Here is a 21,381-nt window from a genome sequence, read left to right as displayed (position 1 = left end):
ATGCGCGGGGACCAATCCCAGGTAGGGACACTGATATTTATAGGCCCCTGGTGGATTGGGGTAGGCATTCACGATCTAAGCTTACCTTGAGAAAGACCCGGGGAGGGTCGGAACGTGTGGGTGCCTGTGCATATCCACTCGATGGTGACGGAGCGACACGGGGTCCGTGAAAGAGCAGAACAGACTTTCGATCCAAGTGTGAATCCCTGAACTGCAGCAGCTTTACATCCCTTAGTGTGTACACGCTTTGAAAGAACTGTCCGTTGCCATTTCTTTTCCATCAGCTGGTAATTACCACGTCTCTAGCCATTTGTGAATATTGCAGTGCTGTTTTTAACTGATGCTTTTACTACTTGTATTATGTGATGTTTTTTGATGCGATTGGATGATGCGCTTTTATTAAAACTAAAGGGTGTTATACTACTATGTTCATTAGCTACAGTATACTGTACAATCCTACTTTACATTATGCTTGAAGGCATCTGACAGAAACCACGATATTTATGTACTTTTTATAATATTTGTGACAAGCGTTACAGGCAGGGCTGGATTAAGGTTTGTGGGGGCCCTGGGGCAACAACCTTGTGGAGGCCCCTATCAATATAATTGTATTAAAAGTATATACATATGTATGTTTGTGCAGGAGAGCTGCATGGGCAGGCAGGACAGGGAGTGGGTATGCTTGTGCAGGTGCGCCGACATGCCAGGATACGGGGAACCACTGAGTGGCCAGGATCTCCATGCTGCAGCCATCCCGGAGCACGGATACAGTCGGCAGGGGCAAACGCAGGAATGGGACCTGGCAGACAGGCACCATGTTATTAAGCTGCATCCCCTTCGTGGCAAAATGCTGCGATTCGCAGGCAAAATGCTGTGAGATGGGCAGGGCTTAATAAAATGGTGCCTGCTCTGGTGCAATTGCTGCTCCTGTGTGGGGGCCCCCCAGGTGTGGTGGCCCTGGGACAAACGCCCGGTCGCCCACCCTTTAATCCGGCCCTGATTGCAGGGATTAAAAAATAACTGGGAAAGATTTAACAAATAGCTCCTCACCTTGCTGATTTGCTTTCGAATATGGGGCATTTTTTTCATGAGGTTAGACAACTTGTTTAAAGTGAGCTGTAAGATAAAAAAAAAACACATCCGTTACCTTTAATTCTCCAAAAGTACCATTTATAGAGCTTAAGCGGTCAGTCTAGTCTCAACCAGGTTTTGTCGGTTCCCCCATTCCTATCATATTGCTACAGGAAATGTTTTAGCTATAATGCTGGCACATTGAGCTCAGTGGACAATTCTAGTTTTAAAACAGAAATAGAAATAATATGAGATATGGTAAGAACTTACCCTTGTTATCTCTATTTCTACGAAGTCCATAGGGTTCCACAGGATACCTTGGGGTATAGGTGATGACGTCAGGCATCGGGCACCATAGAGTTAAGTTTTCAGCCTCCCAGGATGCACTAGGGTCCCCCTCCTATACCCCGCCCCCGAGCCAAGGCATCTCAGTTACGTACCAAGCCATAGACCGGAGGAGGAGAAGGAAGAGAGAGAAAAAAGATCTGGACACACACAAGAATCACATTCTCACCAGAGGGAGTCGGAAAAACCGGTGACCAGAGTAAAGCCCATCTGCAGCACAGGTGCGACAGGGCGGGAGTCCTGTGGAACCCTATGGACTTCGTAGAAATAGAGATAACAAGGGTAAGTTCTTACCATATCTCATATTTTCTACTTCAGGGTCCATAGGGTATCCACAGGATACCTTGGGGATGTCCCAAAGCAGTATCCTTCAAGGGTGGGGACGCTCCTGTGCTGAAAGGAGAATCCGCCGCCCGAAGGAAGCATCCTGAGAGGCAAAGGTGTCAAACGCGTAATACCTCACAAAAGGTATGGACATAGGACCACGTGGCCGCCTTGCAGATCTGGACTGCAGAGGCACCACGTTGAGCTGCCCACGAAGGACCCACAGACCTAGTGGAATGAGCCTTCACAGAAGGAGGAACCGGCAGGCCTTCATGAAGGTAAGCTTCTGAAATCGCCATACGGATCCAGGCTGCCAAAGTTTGCTTTGAAGCAGACCAACCCTTTTTACGGAAGCCATAGAGGACAAATAAGGCGTCCGACTTCCTAAACGAAGAAGTGCGGTCAACATAAGTCCTTAAGGCCCGCACAACATCCAAAGTGGCCTCACCCACTGAAAGACCAGGTGAGTTAAAAGCCGGTACAACTATTTCCTCGTTAACATGAAACTGGGAAACAACTTTGTGACGAAATTCAGGACGAGTGCGTAGCACTGCCCTGTTCCCATGAAAAATCAAGAAAGGGGGTCTACAAGAGAGAGCCCCTAAATCAGAAACACGTCTGTCCGAAGCTATGGCCAGAAGGAAAACAGTCTTAGCTGTTAGCCCTTTAAGATCCACTGAGCCCAGTGGTTCAAACGGCGGTCCTTGGAGAGCCCTCAGGACGACAGCCAAGTCCCAAGGCGCCACAGGTGGAACAAATGGCGGCTGAATTCGCAGAACGCCTTGCATAAAGGTGCGCACATCAGGGATTGTAGCAGTCCTACGATGAAACCGACCAGAAAGGGCAGAAACCTGCACCTTCAAAGAAGCAAGGCGAAGCCCATGGTCTAGTCCCGCTTGTAGGAAGGCTAGCACTCTAGACAGACAGACGATACTCCCGCGTTGCATAACCTCTCGGTCGACACCACTGGAAGAACGTATGCCACACGCGATGGTATATTCTCACGGAAGACGGTTTCTGAGCTCTTAGCATGGTTCGCACTACAGAGCTGGAAAACCCCCTGGACCTCAACATGGCCGTCTCAACAGCCACGCCGTCAAAGACAGCCGAGTCAGGTCCGGGTGAAGACAAGGACCCTGTGACAGAAGGTCCGGTCGTAGCGGTAACCGCAGAGGACTGTCCACGGACAGACCCTGAAGGTCTGAGAACCAGTGCCGTCTGGGCCATGCGGGAGCTATCAATAGGAGCATCCCTCCTTCCTGTTTGAATTTCCGGATTACCCGCAGAAGAAGGGAAAACGGAGGAAACAGATAAGCGAACCGGAACGTCCACCGGACGGACAGAGCATCCACCAGAGACGCCCCTTCGTCTCTTGTGCGAGACCCGTACACCGGCAACTTGTTGTTGTGCCGGGACGCCATGAGATCGATCTCTGGAAGACCCCACCTGTCCACCACCAGTTGAAAAACATCCGGGTGCAGGGACCATTCCCCCGGATGAACGTCCTGGCGACTGAGAAGGTCCGCTTCCCAGTTTAGCACTCCCGGGATGAAGACTGCTGATATAGCCGGAAGATTGCATTCCGCCCATACCAGGATTCGGGACACCTCTACGAGAGCCGCCCGACTTCGGGTTCCTCCTTGCAGATTTATGTAGGCCACAGTTGTAGCGTTGTCCGACTGGACCTGCACTGGGTGACCTTGGAAAACCAGATGTGCCTGCTGGAGAGCACTGAACACCGCGCGGAGCTCCAAAATGTTTATTGGAAGCTCTGCTTCTGCCTGAGTCCACCTACCCTGGAACAAGTGTGGACCCGAAACTGCTCCCCAGCCCCGAAGACTGGCGTCCGTTGTCAACAGGACCCAATTCGCAACCCAGAACGGACAACCCTTGTTGAGATGGGTCGTCTGCAACCACCAGGCTAGGGACAGGCGAACCTCCGGAGTGAGCACCATCGTCTGGGATTTTAGAGACTGAGGCAGTCCATCCCATTTGGACAGGATCAGGTGCTGCAGAGGTCTGGAGTGAAACTGGGCATATTCCACCATGTCGAATACCGACACCATGGAGCCCAGTAACCTCATCGCCGAGTGCAGAGACACCCGGCGGCTCTGCAGACAACTGCGCACCCTCGACTGCAAGGCAGAGATCTTTTCCCCCGTCACAAAGATCCTCTGCTGTCCGGAGTCCAATAAGGCTCCGAGGTGCAGAATCCGCTGAGACGGTATCAGTGTGGACTTCTGCCAGTTTATCAACCAGCCGTGCCGTTTCAGTACCGCAATGGTCAGGTCCAAGTGGCGCAGAAGGAGCTCTGGAGATCCTGCCACCAAGAGAAGGTCGTCCAAGTACGGTAACATGCGGACTCCCTGCAGCCGCAGGGAAGCTGCCATGACCGCCATCACCTTGGTGAAAACACGTGATGCTGTTGCCAGGCCAAAAGGCAACGCTCGGAACTGAAAGTGGTCGTTGCGGATTGCAAACCTGAGGAACTGCTGATGGCGCAAAAGAATAGGGACATGCAGGTAAACGTCCTGTATGTCCAATGATACCATATAGTCCCCAGGTTCCAGCGCCAGAATGATGGACCGCAGGGTCTCCATCCGAAACTTCGGCACCCGCAAAGACTTGTTGAGAGCTTTGAGGTTGAGTATCGGATGATACGACCCATTGGGTTTCTGCACCAAAAAGAGATTGGAATAGAAACCCTTGTCCCTCTGGGAGAATGGAACAGGCACTATAACTCCAGCCCGGAGCATAGTGTGCAAAACTTTCCGCAGTTCCAAGGCTTTGTCCCGGTCTGATGGCAGACCCGTGGTGAAGAATCGAGCCGGGGGTCTGTGCCGGAAGGAGAGGGCGTACCCGTGAGAAACCACCTCGAGAACCCAAGTGTCTGTCGTGGAGACTGACCAAAGGGAGGACCGGACCGTCAGGCCGCAGGCTTGTCATCTGGCTTAAGAGCCGGACGCCTGGTACTCCAGGCCTGCTTCCGGGGCTTGGCCGATTTTTTGATTGTGCTTTAGGCCTACCCTGGGCTCTGTAAGGCCGAAAGGACGACGCACCTGAGCTGGACGGAACTGCAGCAGACGGGAGACATGCCGATTTGGCTGCCGCCAGTGTGGCCACAATTTTGTCCAGATCCGGACCAAATAGGACTTCTCCGTTAAAGGGCAAGGCTTCCAGGCCCTTTTTGGAATCAGCGTCTGCCTTCCAAGATCGCAACCATAACGTGCGACAAGCCGCCACAGCAGCCGAAGAAATCCGTGAGGTCAGGATACTGATATCCAAAGCCGCTTCATTAATGTAAGTGGCTGAATCTCAGAGATTGCCTATCAACTCGGTCTGTTCAGCTGAATAGTCGGAATCGAAGGACGCCTCTAAAGTATCTGCCCAACGCTTCATAACTCTGGCTACCCAACAAATGGCCATAGCCGGCCTAGCTGCCCCCCCCCGCAAGGGAATAAACGGACTTTAGGCAGATTTCCACCTTACGGTCCGTGGCATCCTTTAAGGAGGACATGGAGGGCATGGGCAACGTGGCACTTCGGACCAGGCGTGTTACATGGGAATCCACCTGTGGCGGAGATTCCCACTTAGCAAAATAATTGTCCGCAAACGGATACGCCACTGCTAAACACCTTTGAGGCTGATACCGTTTGCCTGGATGTTTCCACGCTTCCTCTAGGTGGTCCACTAATTGCCCCGAAAGAGGAAACACTGTGGCATCGCCCTTAAGATCCTTGAAAAAGGCGTATTTGGATTTTGAAACCGGAGGCTCCTCATCCTCAATAACTAAAGCAGTACGGACTGCACAAATAAGGCCAGGTATAAAAACCTTAGACTTAGCGTCCGACTCTTTAGTACGGGGAGGTTCCTGGTCAGAAAGATCCAGAATCTCCCCATCATCGGACGTCCCGTCGTCATCCTCATAAGGAGCAGACAGAGACGCCACCGGCCGCTTGTGAGGCCGCAACACAGACTCCCCTTGCAACACGTCCGACAAATGCTGTACAGAGCTTGTTAACGAATTAACCCACGCAGGCTCATGAGAGACCTGAGGAGGGGAAATAGGGAGCCTGTGGGGTACCATCAATTGTCTCGGGAAACCCTGCATGGGTGACGATACCACTGACTGCTGGGACAATCCCATCTGAGGGAAGGCAGGCTGCGGAGCTAACTGGCCCACGAGGGTTGTAAGCGCTTTGGCGAAACAGGCCCAGGGCGGTTCTTGTACCGGAGCCGTGACAGTAATCGGCCGCGTCAATAAATAACACTACCGTACAGGCAGCAGCGCTAGCAGACGTCACATACAATGCAAAGAAATTCAATTCCTGCACTACAAGCGCTGATAATCAACTACACAGAGCCTGGTAGGACACAGCGCTGCATACACAGACCTGAACCAGACAGAGGAGAGGTATGCCGGGGGACCCAGACCGTGATGCCACCGCTTCCAGGCTTCCAGTAGCATTCACCATGCGCTTGTAAAGATGGCCACCGAAGAGCATAGAGGAGGCTGGCCTGGGGGAGGAGCGCTGCCACAGTTCCAGTCAGCACATGCAGAGAGGGCTGTTTAGTTGTCCCATTACTTTTGGCCCCTTAAAAAGTGGGAGGCACATATAGAAACCGTTGTAATTCCTACACTGTTCACCTGATTTGGATGTAATTACCCTCAAATTAAAACTGAAAGTCTGAAGTTAAGGCACGTCTTGTTTGTTTCATTTCAAAGCCATTGTGGTGGTGAATAGAGGCCAAAATATGAAAATTCTGTCAATGTCCCAATATTTATGCACCTGACTGTATAATTATATTGATAGATACTATTGTTAAGATGTAGAGTGTACTACAGCTATTTTCAAAAATAATATCTGAGCATATGAACATCACTGCCAGACTTTGCTTGTTCTAGTCCTGTGAACAAACACTCTGAAACAATCCAAGGGTATCTATGTTGAGCCCAGCATCGATTGCTTACTTTGAAATAAGACTGCTGGTCAGCAGGCAATCAGGAGGATCCAACTGGAGTAACCAACAAAGAGGCGATGTACCACTTCCACACATTACCCAGAAGCATGCAGATGTAGTTTCCAATGAATGACATGGTGGTTGCAGTGACTACTCTTGTACAATTGAGGGCACAATGCAGGTGTACAGTTAACAATTGCAGACAGTGATTTTCTAACTTAAACAAGTGGCACCAGAAAGTGTGGTGAGTAATGAAAGGTTATGGACAATAAGCAAAATTCCAACAATCTGTAAACCTCTGACAGAGTGAAAACGTAAACCCATCCTGTCACAAAGTCTCAAACAAAGCTGCTTGTAAATTGAACTGCACAAGGAGGGTAATGTAATAGGTTCCGATATTACGGAACCGGCATGATTTTGGCTGAGTTTGCTCCTAAATTTAAAGGTGCCAACAAGTTGTAAGACAAAACCAGCGTTATAATGGTTTGCTGGTTTCAATTTAGTGGAGAACTTGCCCAATATATGCCGGTTCCGTAACCCCCAAGTGGTCTGACATCTCACTGTATCAGGGGCCTGGAACTGCTGTCCATTTAGTTGTAGGAACTTCTTATTTTAATTTGCTAGCTATAAAAATGTACACCCAGGAAAGGTGGTCTCTCTGTTTGGAATACACTTCTCCAGAACAATAACCCACCAGTAGACACCAGGTTATAGGGGACAGTTTTGAATATACGTAGTGTGATGGTGGCAAAGGTCATTGCGGTTGAACTGCATAATATGCTGGTATATGTGAGTAGCTGTATGTGTAGGTGACACCAGATAAACATCAATCCCAAAATACTCATCCAAGGATTCAGCACTCACTCTGAGAAGGACTGCATATAAATCTCTCTAATGAATACGGTACCTTTCCTTCAGTTTCTTTTTTGCTGGAAGAGATCTCTTTAACAAGTTTTGGTATTTCACTGTAAAATAAAAATACAATTGAAAATAAATGCATAATTTTTTATATATAATCAACACATAGCATGCTACCAATGAGTGGTGGGCACATTGATCTGTAGTTGGCTTTTCAACTTTACCTTTCAGATACCACTAATAGCCAGGTATTCAAGATTTTCTTCTGTGGGAACAGGTTGGATGATCCGATGTCATAAAAATCGGAATCATTAATGTATGATTAGGCCTTAGAATTCTGCCGAAATAATGCAGCAAAAGTATGACAAAGACCTGGATATCAATACTCTTATCACCTCAATATCTTGGAAGGAATGCAATAAAGCTTTTGACTAACACACAAGATATATTTGGTTTGATTTTGTTAACACACCCAAGTGCAGGGTTCACAAAATATGCACTATAGCGAGTATTTACGAGCTACAGGCTGTTGGGGACCCAATTTTTAAAACTAAGTGGGTCCCGTAGGATGCGCTGTGTGCAGCCAATCGTCGCCGATGGCGGCGTCCTCACGTCCAATAGACGCCGGCGGAGTTTCCTCATCTAGTCCCCGCAACTCACCCAATCTCCAGGCAGCTCCGACCAGCCAGACACCGGCACTGCAAGGCTCCGCCCACTCCCCGGAAGAAGCAGCAGCGCCTCCAGCCAATCACTCGCTACCTGTATCCCCAGCCAATCACTGGCTTTGTCTCTTCAGCCAATCACAGCATGCAGTGTCTTCCTCCCCCTCTATGAGCCCGCCAGCGCAGAGCATCAATCTGCTGGTCTCTTTCCTCCAGCTCAGGTCGGTCTCCTGTGGTGCCTCTGCATCCTCTACAGGGCACGCTGACCCCGGTAGCCACCGCAGAGACTGTCCCGACTCACCCAGTGCTGTGCAGCTACCTCCTCCTCCGCAAAGGTAAGCGGCTCTCTCTGTCACTGCCCCACGATGTGTGGTCTGGTCTGTGTATGGGTCGTGAACCACAGTGACACCCCATGCCTTGCATCTGTGCCCGGAGAGACGGTTAGGCTTATGGCTGTGACTCTGTATAGTAGAGATGTGTAGAGGTGTGTCTCCCCTGCAGTAGTGTGTGTCCCCTGTGCCTGCAATGCCTTAGAGTCTAACCCCAGTACTGCCTGTCCCTAAGCACCTGCTTGCCACAGTTATCTATACATACCCCCTCTCCACAGTACTGCCCCAGCTGCTATCTACCCTTAGCCCTTTCCTAATCCTAACCTAACCCCATCCTTGCCCCCCAGTCCTGCCCAGCTGCTATCCACCTTTGCCCCCTCCCTACCCCCGTAGTGCCTGCCTCTGACGTAATCTTGCACCCCAGTACTGTCCTAGCTGCTATCAACCTCCTCCCTACCCCCACAGAACATTCCCCAGTACTGCCTGCCCCTAACCCCCTCCTTGCTCCAATGCTGCCCCAGATGATTTCTACCCTTACCCCCCTACCACTGTCTGCCCCTAGCTCCATCCTTGCCGCTCAGCACTTTCACAACTGCTGTCTGCACTTACCTCCTCCCTGCCCCCAGCACTGCCTGCCCTTACCCCCCACTTCTTCCTGCCTCTATCTCCAGCTCTACCCCAACTACTGCTTACCCTTAACCCCCTATACCCCGACTGCTATATTCCCCCAGCACTATACCATATGTGATGGGACACAGAAAAAGAGTTTGACTGGGGTGGTACACCTGTCAAACCGTAACGCAGGTGTCGTTAGGCGAGCTCAGGGAGGAGAAAAACCTCAGGTGGAGCAGAAGGGCTTTCGTAAAGTGTGGGGGTCCCCGGAATCCACTAATTTTTCGCTCACCGCGATCACTGCAAGTGTATCCCTAATTTGTTCCAATTAAAAAAATAAAAAAGGGACAACTTCTACACATGAAAGTTCAATGTTTCAGTGGCAAAGTTACTCGAAGATGAAATGGCAATGTATTATAATGTAAGTAAAACTGGGACATGTGTATACTATAAACTAATAATTCCTTAAAGTCAGGGTCAAATTTAAGAAAGGGAAGATTTTGGAATATTTTAACATCATCATGCCTATACTAACAAAATGAACAGGGAAAAAAGTCCTAGGCTCTCTAGTCCTAAAGGCACTCAACAGTTCAGGTTTTAGACTTATCCATGATTGAGTCCAGATAAAGCAAGATTTTGACACCCTTTCGACAAAGGTGCACCGTTATGAACGCCATGACCTACGTGACAACACAAGGAGCTGTGGACAGTCTAAATGATAATACCTGAAACTGGTAGTGATCCGACTGCACCGCAATCTGAGGAAGAGCTGGTGGCTGACTCGAATGAGTAAAATGGCATCCTGGATGTCCAAAGATGCCATAAAATTCCCCGGTTCCATAGCCAGAATGATGGAGCGAAGAGACTCCATGTGGAATCTTGGAATCCGCAGATACCGATTCAGCACCTTCGAATTGAGGATGGGCCAAAATAAGCCATCCGGCTTCTGGACCAGGAAGAGGTTGGCGCAGAAACACGTACCTCTTTGCTTGGGTCCTAGACGCCTGGTGGACCAATACTGGTTACCACGTGGGAACTCTGGAATCTAGACAACACCTGACCTCTGGCCTGTCCCTGTGGATGAAAGGAATGAAAGGTAGACATTCTGGCCTCTGGTGGTGTCGCCAAAGGCAGGAAGGCCATCCTGGACACAGTCACAGTAGCAAAAATCCTGTTCAACTCTTGACCAAAAAGGATGCTGCCAGAATATGGGAGTGCCTCGAATGCTTTTAGAATCCGTATCAGTGTGCCAGGAATGTAGCCAGAGGGCTCTCCTAGCAGCAACAGTTGATGACGACAACTTAGGGGGTCAAGACCCCCGTGTCAATGACCCACATCACCCTGGTAAGAACCAGTCTTATTAATGTGCCCCACAAGATGCAATAATTGTTTTCTGCTGGTACCAGAGTGAGGCCAACCTCCAATGCCTTTGCCCAGCTTACAACAGCCTTGGCCACGAAGCCGAACCCAGGGTGGGGCATGCAAAAGTCCCCACATTGGTGAAGGCTGACTTAAGAAAAGTCTTCAGCTTCCTATGCGTAGGATCCCTAAGGGAAGCCGTATTAGGAAAAGGAGGAATGGAAGAACTAACAAGGCAAGTGATGTGGGCATCAACTGGAGGAGGAGACTACCGCCTACCCACTCTGCAACTGGTAGCAGGTAGAAGGATGTAATGCGCTTTACCAACTGGAAACGCCTATTAGGATGAAACCATGCTTCCATAAGGATGTCTTCCAACTGCCCCAAAGAAGGGAACTCGGTGGTCGCATTCTTCAGATGCTTAATAACCAAGGCTTTGGACCTAGGAGTCTGTTCAGAATCCTCCACCTGGCATATCCTCAACATCAACTCTAGCACAGAATCGATGAAAGCCTCAACATCAACTCTAGCACAGAATCTTCAAGCACTGGGGAAGTTTCCCCTTCAGAAGTGATTGAGATACTAGCCTCATGCTCCATGGACAACTCAGAATATGAATGCCTTCAGATAAGGGCAGAGAACTTCCCCCTTCTAAAAAGCTAGCACTTGGATGAACTACATTATCCCTGTCTAGCATCTGCTGGAAAGTTGCTGACACCTGCGCCAACCCTCTGACTGTGCAAATTACTGCATCCAGGGTGGTTCTATAGTAGACAGCAGAGCAGTCTGGGTAGGCAAAATGCTGGTGCCCGGGAGCACCCCTGTAGCTAGACTAGCAGGAGGTGTTCCGGTCGCCGCAAGCAATTCAACTAATTGAGACATTACCTATCTCATTGTTAATGCCCAAGCTGGTTCCTGACTAGACAACATGGCTGAAGGAGTCTCCCTGTGTGTATCTGCGATGCAACGGACACAAAGGTCATTGTTGTCTGGTTCCTGGTCAGAATGTTAACACAGGTCCAACAGTGGGTGGCACAGGAGCATCCATCTACTTGGGAGCTTTCTTTTTGGAAGCCATAATAAAAGCAATACACGGGTGTCCCCACACACAAAAGCTGAAGCAGTGGTGTGTGTGTATATATATATTAGTACAATGAGTGGTAAGTAGCTCCAATACACCATAAATGGGCTGCACAAATAAGAGACAAAGCACTGACCTTTGGGGTGTCTCAGTGTGACCGATATACTGCAGCAGTACACACAGAGCCACTCAATGCTCAACAATCCAGCAACAGCAGGACGGAGCTTAACAATATAACAAGGCTACTAGGAGTAAAGTACTGTATAAGTGGAGACAGAAGCCCAAGCTTCTCTCTCTGCATGTGCTGAGGCAGGCAATGCAATTAAACTGGCTGCCCAGCTTTAATTAGGAGGTGGAGAGAGGAGAGGTGAACATCCGAGTCAGGCTGTCTGGACAGATAGAGTGTGCCTCCCCCCTCTGGTATGGACCCCAGAGTAAAGGCCACTGCCGATACAAGCAGGGTTCCCATTTTAAATGCCCCGGTGATCTATTGTGCAGAGCAGGGACCCCTGGACTGGCATTACCAGCAACATTGGTGATCTCCCCACCGGCGGTGTAAAGCCGCGAGTGTGTTTATCTGCCCCCCTGTGTGCGGCTGCAGGCTCTGGAAGGTGAGTGCAATTCTCTTTGGAGCTTGCGGTTGAAGTCACCAACCCAGTTGCTGGTGCTGCCGTCCCAGCACTGAGGGCATCCATAAGACGCCTTTCAATGCCCCTCTGAAAACAATAATAAAAAAATAAAAACTTACAGGCAGTCCCCCCTGCAAACGGTGCCTGCTCCTGCTGGCACCAAACTGAAACTGGTATAGAGAAGAGGGAGCTCTGGTCTGCTGGGCAATTAAAATGAACTGTTTGATGCCCAGACTATAGTCTACAGGCTATACCCATTGTCCTCCCTGTGCTCCTTAGTGCATACATTCAGTAAAATAGCAAATATTCTTAAAAATTATCCCAGCAGTATATGCTAGTGACACCCCCCTCATAGGTTTTTCCCCCGATTATTAACAATTCATTTTGCATTTCTCTGCTCAGATTTTTTGGAGGTAATTGACAATGTTTGCATGCCAGGTTAGTGCTTTCAAAAATAGCTTGTCTATGCAATGCACTTTCCTCATTGCAAGATCCTTCTGCAACAATCCAAAGATCACTTTATCAAGGTCAGCACTTCAATCTGTCTATCCAAAATAATTGAACATATTTAATTTGTTCCATGATATTTAAAAAAAATTCTGTTCCAGTGAGTGATTGTTTCAGAGGAAACCATTGTGCATGAGCTAGTCTTTCTTTCTATTTCTGTAGTCCAGTGAGATCTTCATGTAAGGAGAGGACGGGTTCACGTATCGATGATGTACCATTGTGAGCACGGTCTGTGCCAACTATACAAATGAATTGTTAGTGCATTTAGGAGGGCTATTGTTTTGTGTGTAGGGCATTATATCATTTGCAGTGTAATCAGTGGTGTTATCTGTTTATGTGTGGTAAATAGAACAATTACTTTCATTTTAAGCATCGATCATTATTGTCATTTGATAACAATTAAACATTTATTTTATACCTTCAAAACCATTGTGGCAATATGTCAGTAAGAATATGAATATCCAGAACTTTGTCTTGTTTAGATAATGCTTAAACTTAAGCATCCAGTACAAACACTATAGTTACAATGTAAACACTTATCACTTCAGTGCAAGGATTAATCTTCAGGTGGGAAGGGTTAGTAAAAAGAATATCCAAAGAAGAAATTTAACAAACACATTTTAAAAGAATTTTTCACCATTTTCTAATAAGTTCCTTTCTCTGAAGCAGTAGGAGGACACATGCTACATTATGTTGAACCCATAAAGGCACTGGGAGAAAGAAAGGACTCCTCCATTCTCAAGATATTAAGGGGTCTATTTACTAAGCAGTGATATTATACAGTGTGAAAAGTGATAAGAAAGTGATAAGGTACCAGCCAATCAGCTCGCAACTGTAATTTTTCAAACACAGCCTGTGAGATGAGTTGGGAGCTGATTGGCTGGCACCTTATCACTTTCTTATCACTTTTCACTCTGTCTCCTAACACTGCTTCGTAAATAGACCCCTTAGTAAGGAAGCAACTGCTTCAGGGCCCATCAAGGTCTTTTAGAAGCCAGGTCCTGATATAGCGGTCACCTGTGCTACTGTAATCCCTGCATTCCTCTGCAGTAAGATTAATGAAAACCTGTTGTGTGACCACTGACACTAGTTGGAATTACTCTGCTCACAGGGGAAAACAACTCTGGTTTTCCCTTCCTCTCAGAGCAGGAAGATAAGTGCAGAGAGGATACAGGAGTGAAGGAAGCAACCTTGGAGGCCTGTTTAAAATTTGCTGTGGGGCCTCCAAAGTTCTAGCACACCGCTGTCACTGGCTGGCATGTCTGAATTATATAGGAGAAAAAAATAATTGGGAAACTGACCCTGGCCCTTAATCAGCCCATCAATAGCCAAAATCAACAGACGCTATGTGAATGGGTACATTTTCTTGGACTGCATTTAGGTCTCCGCGTCTGGTCTCTCCTTCCTCTTCCATGAGAATAATAGGGAAGGGGGTGTACTATCCACACAGAAAAGGTTTGATAATAACTTGTTTAGTATTTGTACATCAATCCCAATGTTTCCTGCTTGATTGTATGAGAGCTCTGTTTTTAACTCTGAGGCTGCTACCAATAGACTCTACAGTTTCCAAACCTATATACATGTATACAGAAAAAGAAGAATCCAAGACGGAAGAGAGAATTTATTATTAGGAGCACTTTGATGTATTTGGATTATTGTGTTTTATAACATTTTACTTTTATTTCACCACTGCAGATATATTTTTTAAATTGGTGAAATAAAAGTTAAATTTTAATAAACACAAATATATAATTGTGTACCTATTATGCAAAGTCTCTCTTCCTTCTCGGACTCTCCACTCTTCTGAACACTGTGTAAATAGCCTGAATGGTGAGGGGGGGTACTAGCTCTCTGCGTGCATGTGACCTGAAGACTCTGATTTTCCCTTGCTGCTCCTGAGGCTGCAAGGAAAAATCCTGCCTCAGTTAATTGGAGCACAGGGTTCCTGAAGCTAAATGAATCTGGCAGCGTGATCAATTAGCTGCAGGGTAAAAACCACACCTATTTGAATTCCCCGATAGTATTTTGACCAGGGCCGGCTCCAGAGTTCTGAGCACCCTGTGCCGGCTCTTGACCGAATTTGGGGGCATGGTCTAATTATCACAGGCCACGCCACCTGTGTGACGTTATTTGGAGGTGTGTCCATATGGCACACTGTGTGACGTTATTTGGAGGTGTGCCCATATGGCACGCCTCCAAATAACTTCAGGCCCTCTCCCGTCAGTGAATGGTTGCCGCACGCATGCGCGCGGCCAGTGGCGTAAGTTCATCCCAGATGCCCGGAGGCAAGTTATAATTTGGTGCCCCCCCTTGTCACAGCCGCTGACACTGTATTGTAACAATTTGCATGCAGACAGGCTATAGATAGACAAAGGCAGCAGCTGATGGTCTGACATGGAGCTCTCCACTAATGTATGTAGCTCCTCAGGTGCCAGGAAGAGGTGCCATGTATTGGGCGGCCGTGACGGTACACTCCGGGTACATAGTTACAGCCTTAAGTGGGGAGAATATATTGTGGACAATTGAGGAGGTGCCCCTTCAGAGCTGGAGCCCGGCGGCAAGCGCCTCCATTGTCTCCCATAGTTCTGCCCCTGCGCGCGGCATCCATTCACTCTCTAGGGGGTCCCCAGCCTCCCGACTTGACCACCCGCTGATATCGGGATGCTGGGGAGGGGTGCCGCCCTCTACGGGTGGCGCCCCTGTGGGACTGCACTGGTTCAACACCCCTAGAGCCGGCCCTGATTTTGACGTGAAGAAAAAAGAAAAAAAGGTTTTAAATTCTGCTAGTAGAAAAGGTCAGAAGAGCACATTAGTAACTTGTTTCTTAAAGTAGTGGTGAACATAATGCTGTACATACTCTAAGACTTCAGCGATGTGTTTGTGCCGGATTTTCACCCACAATTCATCAGATTCATCTAATTGACCTTCTTTATCTTTTCCTGAAGTGCCGTCCGTCTGATATCTACAGTATTAAACAATGTAACAAAAATAATTTCATAATCAAACCTGTGGACATTTCTCTGTATCTACTATTTACCGGTATAATGAGGTATTTCAATAATACAACAGACTGAAAAATAATGAAATAATATATTCCTAAATGTAGTATAGGTGAAATTAAGTGGATTTTATTTTTTTAAATGTGCACATTATTAACAGATAAATGTATAATACAATTATGTATGTATCCTTTGGTTTCTTTTTACTCGCTTTTCCCAACTTCAGTCTATCGTGAACACTGCTGCTCATCTCATTTTCCTCTCTAACCACCATGTTGCAGCCTCCTTCACTGGTTCTCCAACCCCCTCATAATCCAATTCAATCCCCTTAGCAGTGATCATTCCGCATTCTCCTAAATCTGCAATTTGCCATTTTTCCCTGCGTGCATACAAAAACTTCTGCCTCACCTCCACCCTGGTTAGCTCTTCTCACAATCCTGTCTACAAGATGTCTCTTGCTCCGCCCCTCCTCTGGAACACTCCCTTGACAAGTCATACGGTCTGCCAGTCTTGCCAGCTTAAAACGTGCACTCAAAACACAAGTGGTCATCAAATCCTTACATCCCTCCTTCTAAATCTCCAGTTAACTCTCCTCCCTTGATGTGCTCTTCTCAACAGTTTACACCTCCAACTATCCAGCCCTCCTATTATGATGTGTCGACTTAAAAATGATAATAAAATTAATAGGAGGGTGGTTCAATAAATACAGTAAGAAGACCTCTCATTGCGTAAATTCATTCAACTTGTACTTATACGTACTGTATAATCAAGATTATGGCCTTGGTACAGATTATTTTTCCACTTAGTCCCCATACTTGTCTAAGCAATTGCTCCAACGGTGCACCAAGGCATTTATCCCGGCATAGAAGAGTGTCAATCGCCTGAAGCCAGGACATGACAGCTTGGTGAACCTCACCGTCTGTTGCGAATTGCCTTCCACCTACAGTAGGTGCTTCTTCAATGGTCCAAAAAGATGGAAATCACTTGCCAGGTCAGAGCTGTAGGGAGGATGGTCCAGTACCTCCCAATGGTAGCACGGTAACAACTTACGTGTACGGTTGGCTGAGTGTGGCCTGGAGCTATCGTGCAGTAATACAACATCTGTACGTAGCTACCCAGGTTGTTTTCAACTAATTGCCCTCCGCCACCAGCTCAATGTGTCACAATAGCAGACAGCATTTACAGTATCTAAGTAAGGAAATCATCACGAAGCACCCCTTGTGGTCCCAAAACACGGTCGCCATGACTTTCATTGCTGCTTGTTGTTTGGAATTTCTTTGAAGGTGGGGACGATGCGTGTTTTCATGTCATGGATGCTTGCTTCATCTCCGGTATCACATGATGCACCCACATTTCATCACCTGTAACAATACACTGCTGGAACTGCACTCCCTCATCATGGTGCACAGGACAATCCCATCCTACAGGTTTTGTGAACTTTTGTGAGTTGCTTCGGTACTCAGCCTGAACACTTTTTCCTGTACTCCAGTTGCTCATGAACAATGTTGTATCAACTGAGATGTTCAGTCCATCAGCAATATTACTAACTCGAAGGCGTCTGCCCTCCTGAACCAGACCTTTAATGCAGGACAAATTGTCACCTGTAGAGGACGTGCTTGGGTTTCCAGATCTCTGCTCATCTTGAACATCTGTCCAGCCATTATCAAAGGCAGTGTACCAAACCCAAATCTGTTTTCGTGAAATTATGAAATCACGATACACCTTATGAATTTCAGCTGCTGATGTGCCCTTTAGAGAAGAAATCTATTCACACTACGCACCTCAATGCTTGACAATGTTTCCGCCAGCCCCGCCATCTTACAACTGATGTTGGGACAGTATGACTGATATAAGGCGCAATCTAATGGCTGTGAGGGGAAGCAGTGGGCTACCTACTCTGGCCTGGCGGGGAATTAGAATGAAATAGAGAACATTACACACGTGAGAGGTCTTGTTACCTTACTTATTGAACCACACTGGTAACTTTTTTAGCTTTTAAAAAAAAAAATAAGTGTTACAAAGTCTTCATACACATTAAAGTACATTGCTTTAGGCATGTTCCATAATTCTCTAAGGTCATTCTAAAGGTTTTCTCTCAATTTTAATCCAGTGTGATTATTTTAGGCTTTGTAGAGATGGGCATTATGTTAAATCATTCCAACTCACTCTCGTCCCTAGCATTATCAAATATTTATTCCTGCTAATGTTGTATTAATGCAGTAAGAACTAAAACAACAATAAGGCACTTAAAAATGATCAGAAAATTTGAATTGATTGTAACTGAATAAAACACATTCTTGATTTATAAAACCCATAAGTATACGATTTCAGGTGCCACTGAAAATCTGCTACAACTCGGGGCCCAAAGTTGGAGCACATCTAACATAGTAGGTTAGTATCTGGTGGGGAAGCAGCATTAGAATAAGTGTTCATCTACTGCAGGTAACTAATGGGAAGAGAACCCATAAAATGATCTAGAAGACCCACAACTTGTCAGGCAAACAAAGCAAGCCCACCCTGTCACATTCCACAATCTTAGATTGATGGCTGTAACTGTAAGTCTGTATAGAAGTATGTTGCGTGTATGCATTTCTGGCAAAATGACCTGAAGAAAAAGTGCATAGATACTGAATGGTCTTAAAAATGACAAAGATATGCCGTGCATAGAATGATTAATAAATCAAATAAATATGCAGGCAATATATGGCATTGGAGGTCAACAAATGTTGGCACACATCTTAACAAATAAGAGATTGAACATAGAAGGGCCGCAAAGCCTAAATCACAAACTTTAATAGAAACATGAGGAAAAGGGTAAAGGGAGTACTTGCTTATAAGTGTCATTTTCTATAGGAAGAAGATCATAAATCATGGCTTGGAAAGTCAGCTCATGCAGCACTGTAGACACTGGATCGAATCCTCTGTCAAGAATAAGTAGCTGAGACTGAGTTTTCTCCTGAATAAGAAATAAAAATGGGAGAGGACATGCAGGAGTCATGGAACCATCTGTCAGGAAGTACATCAGTTACTTGTAGCATTGACATGCTCTACAGAGAGTTTTCTAATGCAAAGAATCCTCAAGCACCGAGGGTCTGATTCATCAAAGATCGCTATTCTGCTAAAATGCACACATCGCAGTTGCTAATATCAGCAAGGAAATGCAAATGTGCGCAATCGCAGTTCGATCACAGTCTAACATAATGACAACCACTTCCCCTTACACACATCCGTATACTTGGGCAATATAGCGAAACAATCGGTAACATCGGACCTGTACGCACAGTTAATGCAGGTCACACCTCACTCACGAATTGCTAACTTCAGTACATGATATGAGGCCTCAGGCTGCATATGGTATTGCAGTGAATAATTTATGCACGCCCCTGCAACGACTTTGCAATGCACTGGCATGCCTGCGTTTGCACCACCCCCCCATCACTACCCACAAACGGTACTTCCTGTCAATCACTCTACTCTGGGTCTGCGTAGCCTCTGCAAACGCAGTTCCCATCGCAATTGTTAGTTCGAGCGCGCACACTGCAATGCATATGCATGCGCTATGCGAATTAATCGACCGATTGAGTCTTTGTTACTGCGAACCTTGCTAAATCAGGCCCAGAGTCTCAGAATTCAATTTGACAAAACATGAATATTTGTATTTTTTTGTTACTACAAATGCTAATAAACTGTTTCTCTATAATACTAACCACAACTTAATTTGAACAGCAGAGTGTGGTCATCTCAGTTTTATTTGTTATCTTATTATAGTTACATTGCTTAGGGGTTGGGGAGAAGCAGCAACACCTTATTGTAGGCTTCCTGCTGGGCTGTTTTAGCCTAGCCCTGCCCTACCTGTCGGGGGGGGGGGATTGCGGTGCAGCGCTCACCGCCGGTGAATAGATGCCGATGAGGGGAAAGCTTGGGGGCAGCCCAGAATGTAAGTTTGGCATGCCTCCAAAAGTGATGACAAGGGGACAGTATCTTAAGGATACGCCCCCTTTTCACATGGCGACGCACCCTTTTCGGGCACACTCGTGACAGTGCCTTTTTAAGGTCCAGCGCCCTGCCCAGATCCAGACCTAGAATTAACACCATCTTCCACTACAAACCAGGTAACAGTAACCAGTTGGAGAAGATGATTTGTTCACTATTAGAGAGATATAAAAGGGAATACATGGGCATATGTATCAAACCTTCTAAAGAGTGGAGAAGTGCACAAATTAAGAAGTTGCACACAGCAACCAATCAGCTTCTACCTAGAATTTACAAAGTACATTCTATAAAATGATAAGAGTAAGCCGATTGGTTTCTATAGACAACTTCTCAACTTGTCCACTCTTTGGAAGGTTTAAAACATCTCCCCCATATTGTATGACAAATGACTAGTACTTCCCAACTGCCGTCAAATTCTATGTTACTAGGTTTCTAACTTTCTAAAGTATTGTCATACTGTATATATTGCACATCTGAAAGTGGATAAATTAGATTAAATCCATCCAAATCTATTCCTGCATCACTGGTTCCTCTTAATGTCGTCAGAAAATGCCAAAACAAACAACAGAAGTCCATCTGAAGTCATGTTCCTACAACATTCACCTGATTTGGATGTAATTCAAATTAAATCTGAAAGTCTGCAGTTAAAGCACATCTTGTTTGTTTCATTTCAAAGCCATTGTGGTGGTGAATAGAGGCCAAAATATGAAAATTCTGTCAATGTCCCAATATTTATGCACCTGACTGTAAGTTTTCCATATCTGGGAGGGAGGGCACTATGTGCGTCATCATCCCAATAATTATACCTGTAAACTTGGCGGCACCCACATAATCTTTCAAATGATGTGAACCCTTAGTACATAGTGTCTGGTGATCACATCTTGCGCTATGGAAAAATTACTTTTCCCATAGATGGGGGCTTATCTCATATTGACTATAACATGTGGGGGAAACCCTTGTTTCTTTTTGAACTATCATATTATTCCACCAAATAGTAATCATTTAAATTGAGACAGCGAAAAGTATCATTGCAACTGCAATAGCCCAGCTGATAACTTAAGGGCAGCTTATTATAAGGATTGAATGATCTTGCTGCTACCTGGTTTTAGGTATTGAAAAGAATAATTTACCTGGTTTAGAAGAAAACAAATTGTAATTTCCACAAAAAAAAGTGGTAATTACTGACCACTTAACAGTGGTAATGCCGATCTTTCAATATTGGCAGTTACAAACAGATATCCACATGAGTAGTGGTAATATACTGTATTTGCATGATGTAAACTTTATATAAGGTTATCATATATAAAACAGGATAATCGTATCAAACATGGGTGTATTTTTATCCTAAGGAATTAAGTGACCTTGGTACTCACAACCAGATAGGGAATGTTTCCTTTTCTGTACCTGTATTTCTAGCTTGAACACTCACTACAATATGATACAATATTATTTATGCAAAACTACAATGAAAACGTAACATGATAACCACTGGAGGAATGGCCCTTAATCTCTGAGATGGGCCTGTGAAATAATATCCCTGAAATGGGTCTGTGAAAGTTTGTTGGATAGATGAAAATCTGCACAGTTTAGATAATTTACTAGAATGTCATTAAAGATTCAAACAAGGATATTTTTACACATAAAGTGCGC

The 21,381-nt window shown here is 46.1% G+C and overlaps 1 protein-coding gene across 1 annotated transcript in view; it reads right to left on the bottom strand.

The window, feature by feature from the left end:
* The window catches only part of STXBP3 (syntaxin binding protein 3), a 103,241-nt gene that overhangs the window by 34,400 nt on the left and 47,460 nt on the right, over positions 1-21,381 (bottom strand). The window contains exons 9-12 of the mRNA XM_088464118.1: positions 18,570-18,694; positions 15,597-15,701; positions 7,610-7,667; positions 1,051-1,116 (exon numbers count right to left, since the gene is read on the bottom strand). Coding sequence (XP_088320244.1) covers positions 1,051-1,116; positions 7,610-7,667; positions 15,597-15,701; positions 18,570-18,694 — 354 coding nt within the window. The remainder of the gene's footprint in view (positions 1-1,050; positions 1,117-7,609; positions 7,668-15,596; positions 15,702-18,569; positions 18,695-21,381) is intronic.

The sequence above is a fragment of the Taudactylus pleione genome, unplaced genomic scaffold (assembly GCF_031769625.1).
Source record: "Taudactylus pleione unplaced genomic scaffold, aTauple2 ptg001594l, whole genome shotgun sequence".
Classification (NCBI taxonomy): Eukaryota; Metazoa; Chordata; class Amphibia; order Anura; family Myobatrachidae; genus Taudactylus; species Taudactylus pleione.
The sequence above is the reverse complement of the archived record's forward strand: the minus strand, read 5'-3'. Positions and strand labels throughout refer to the sequence as shown.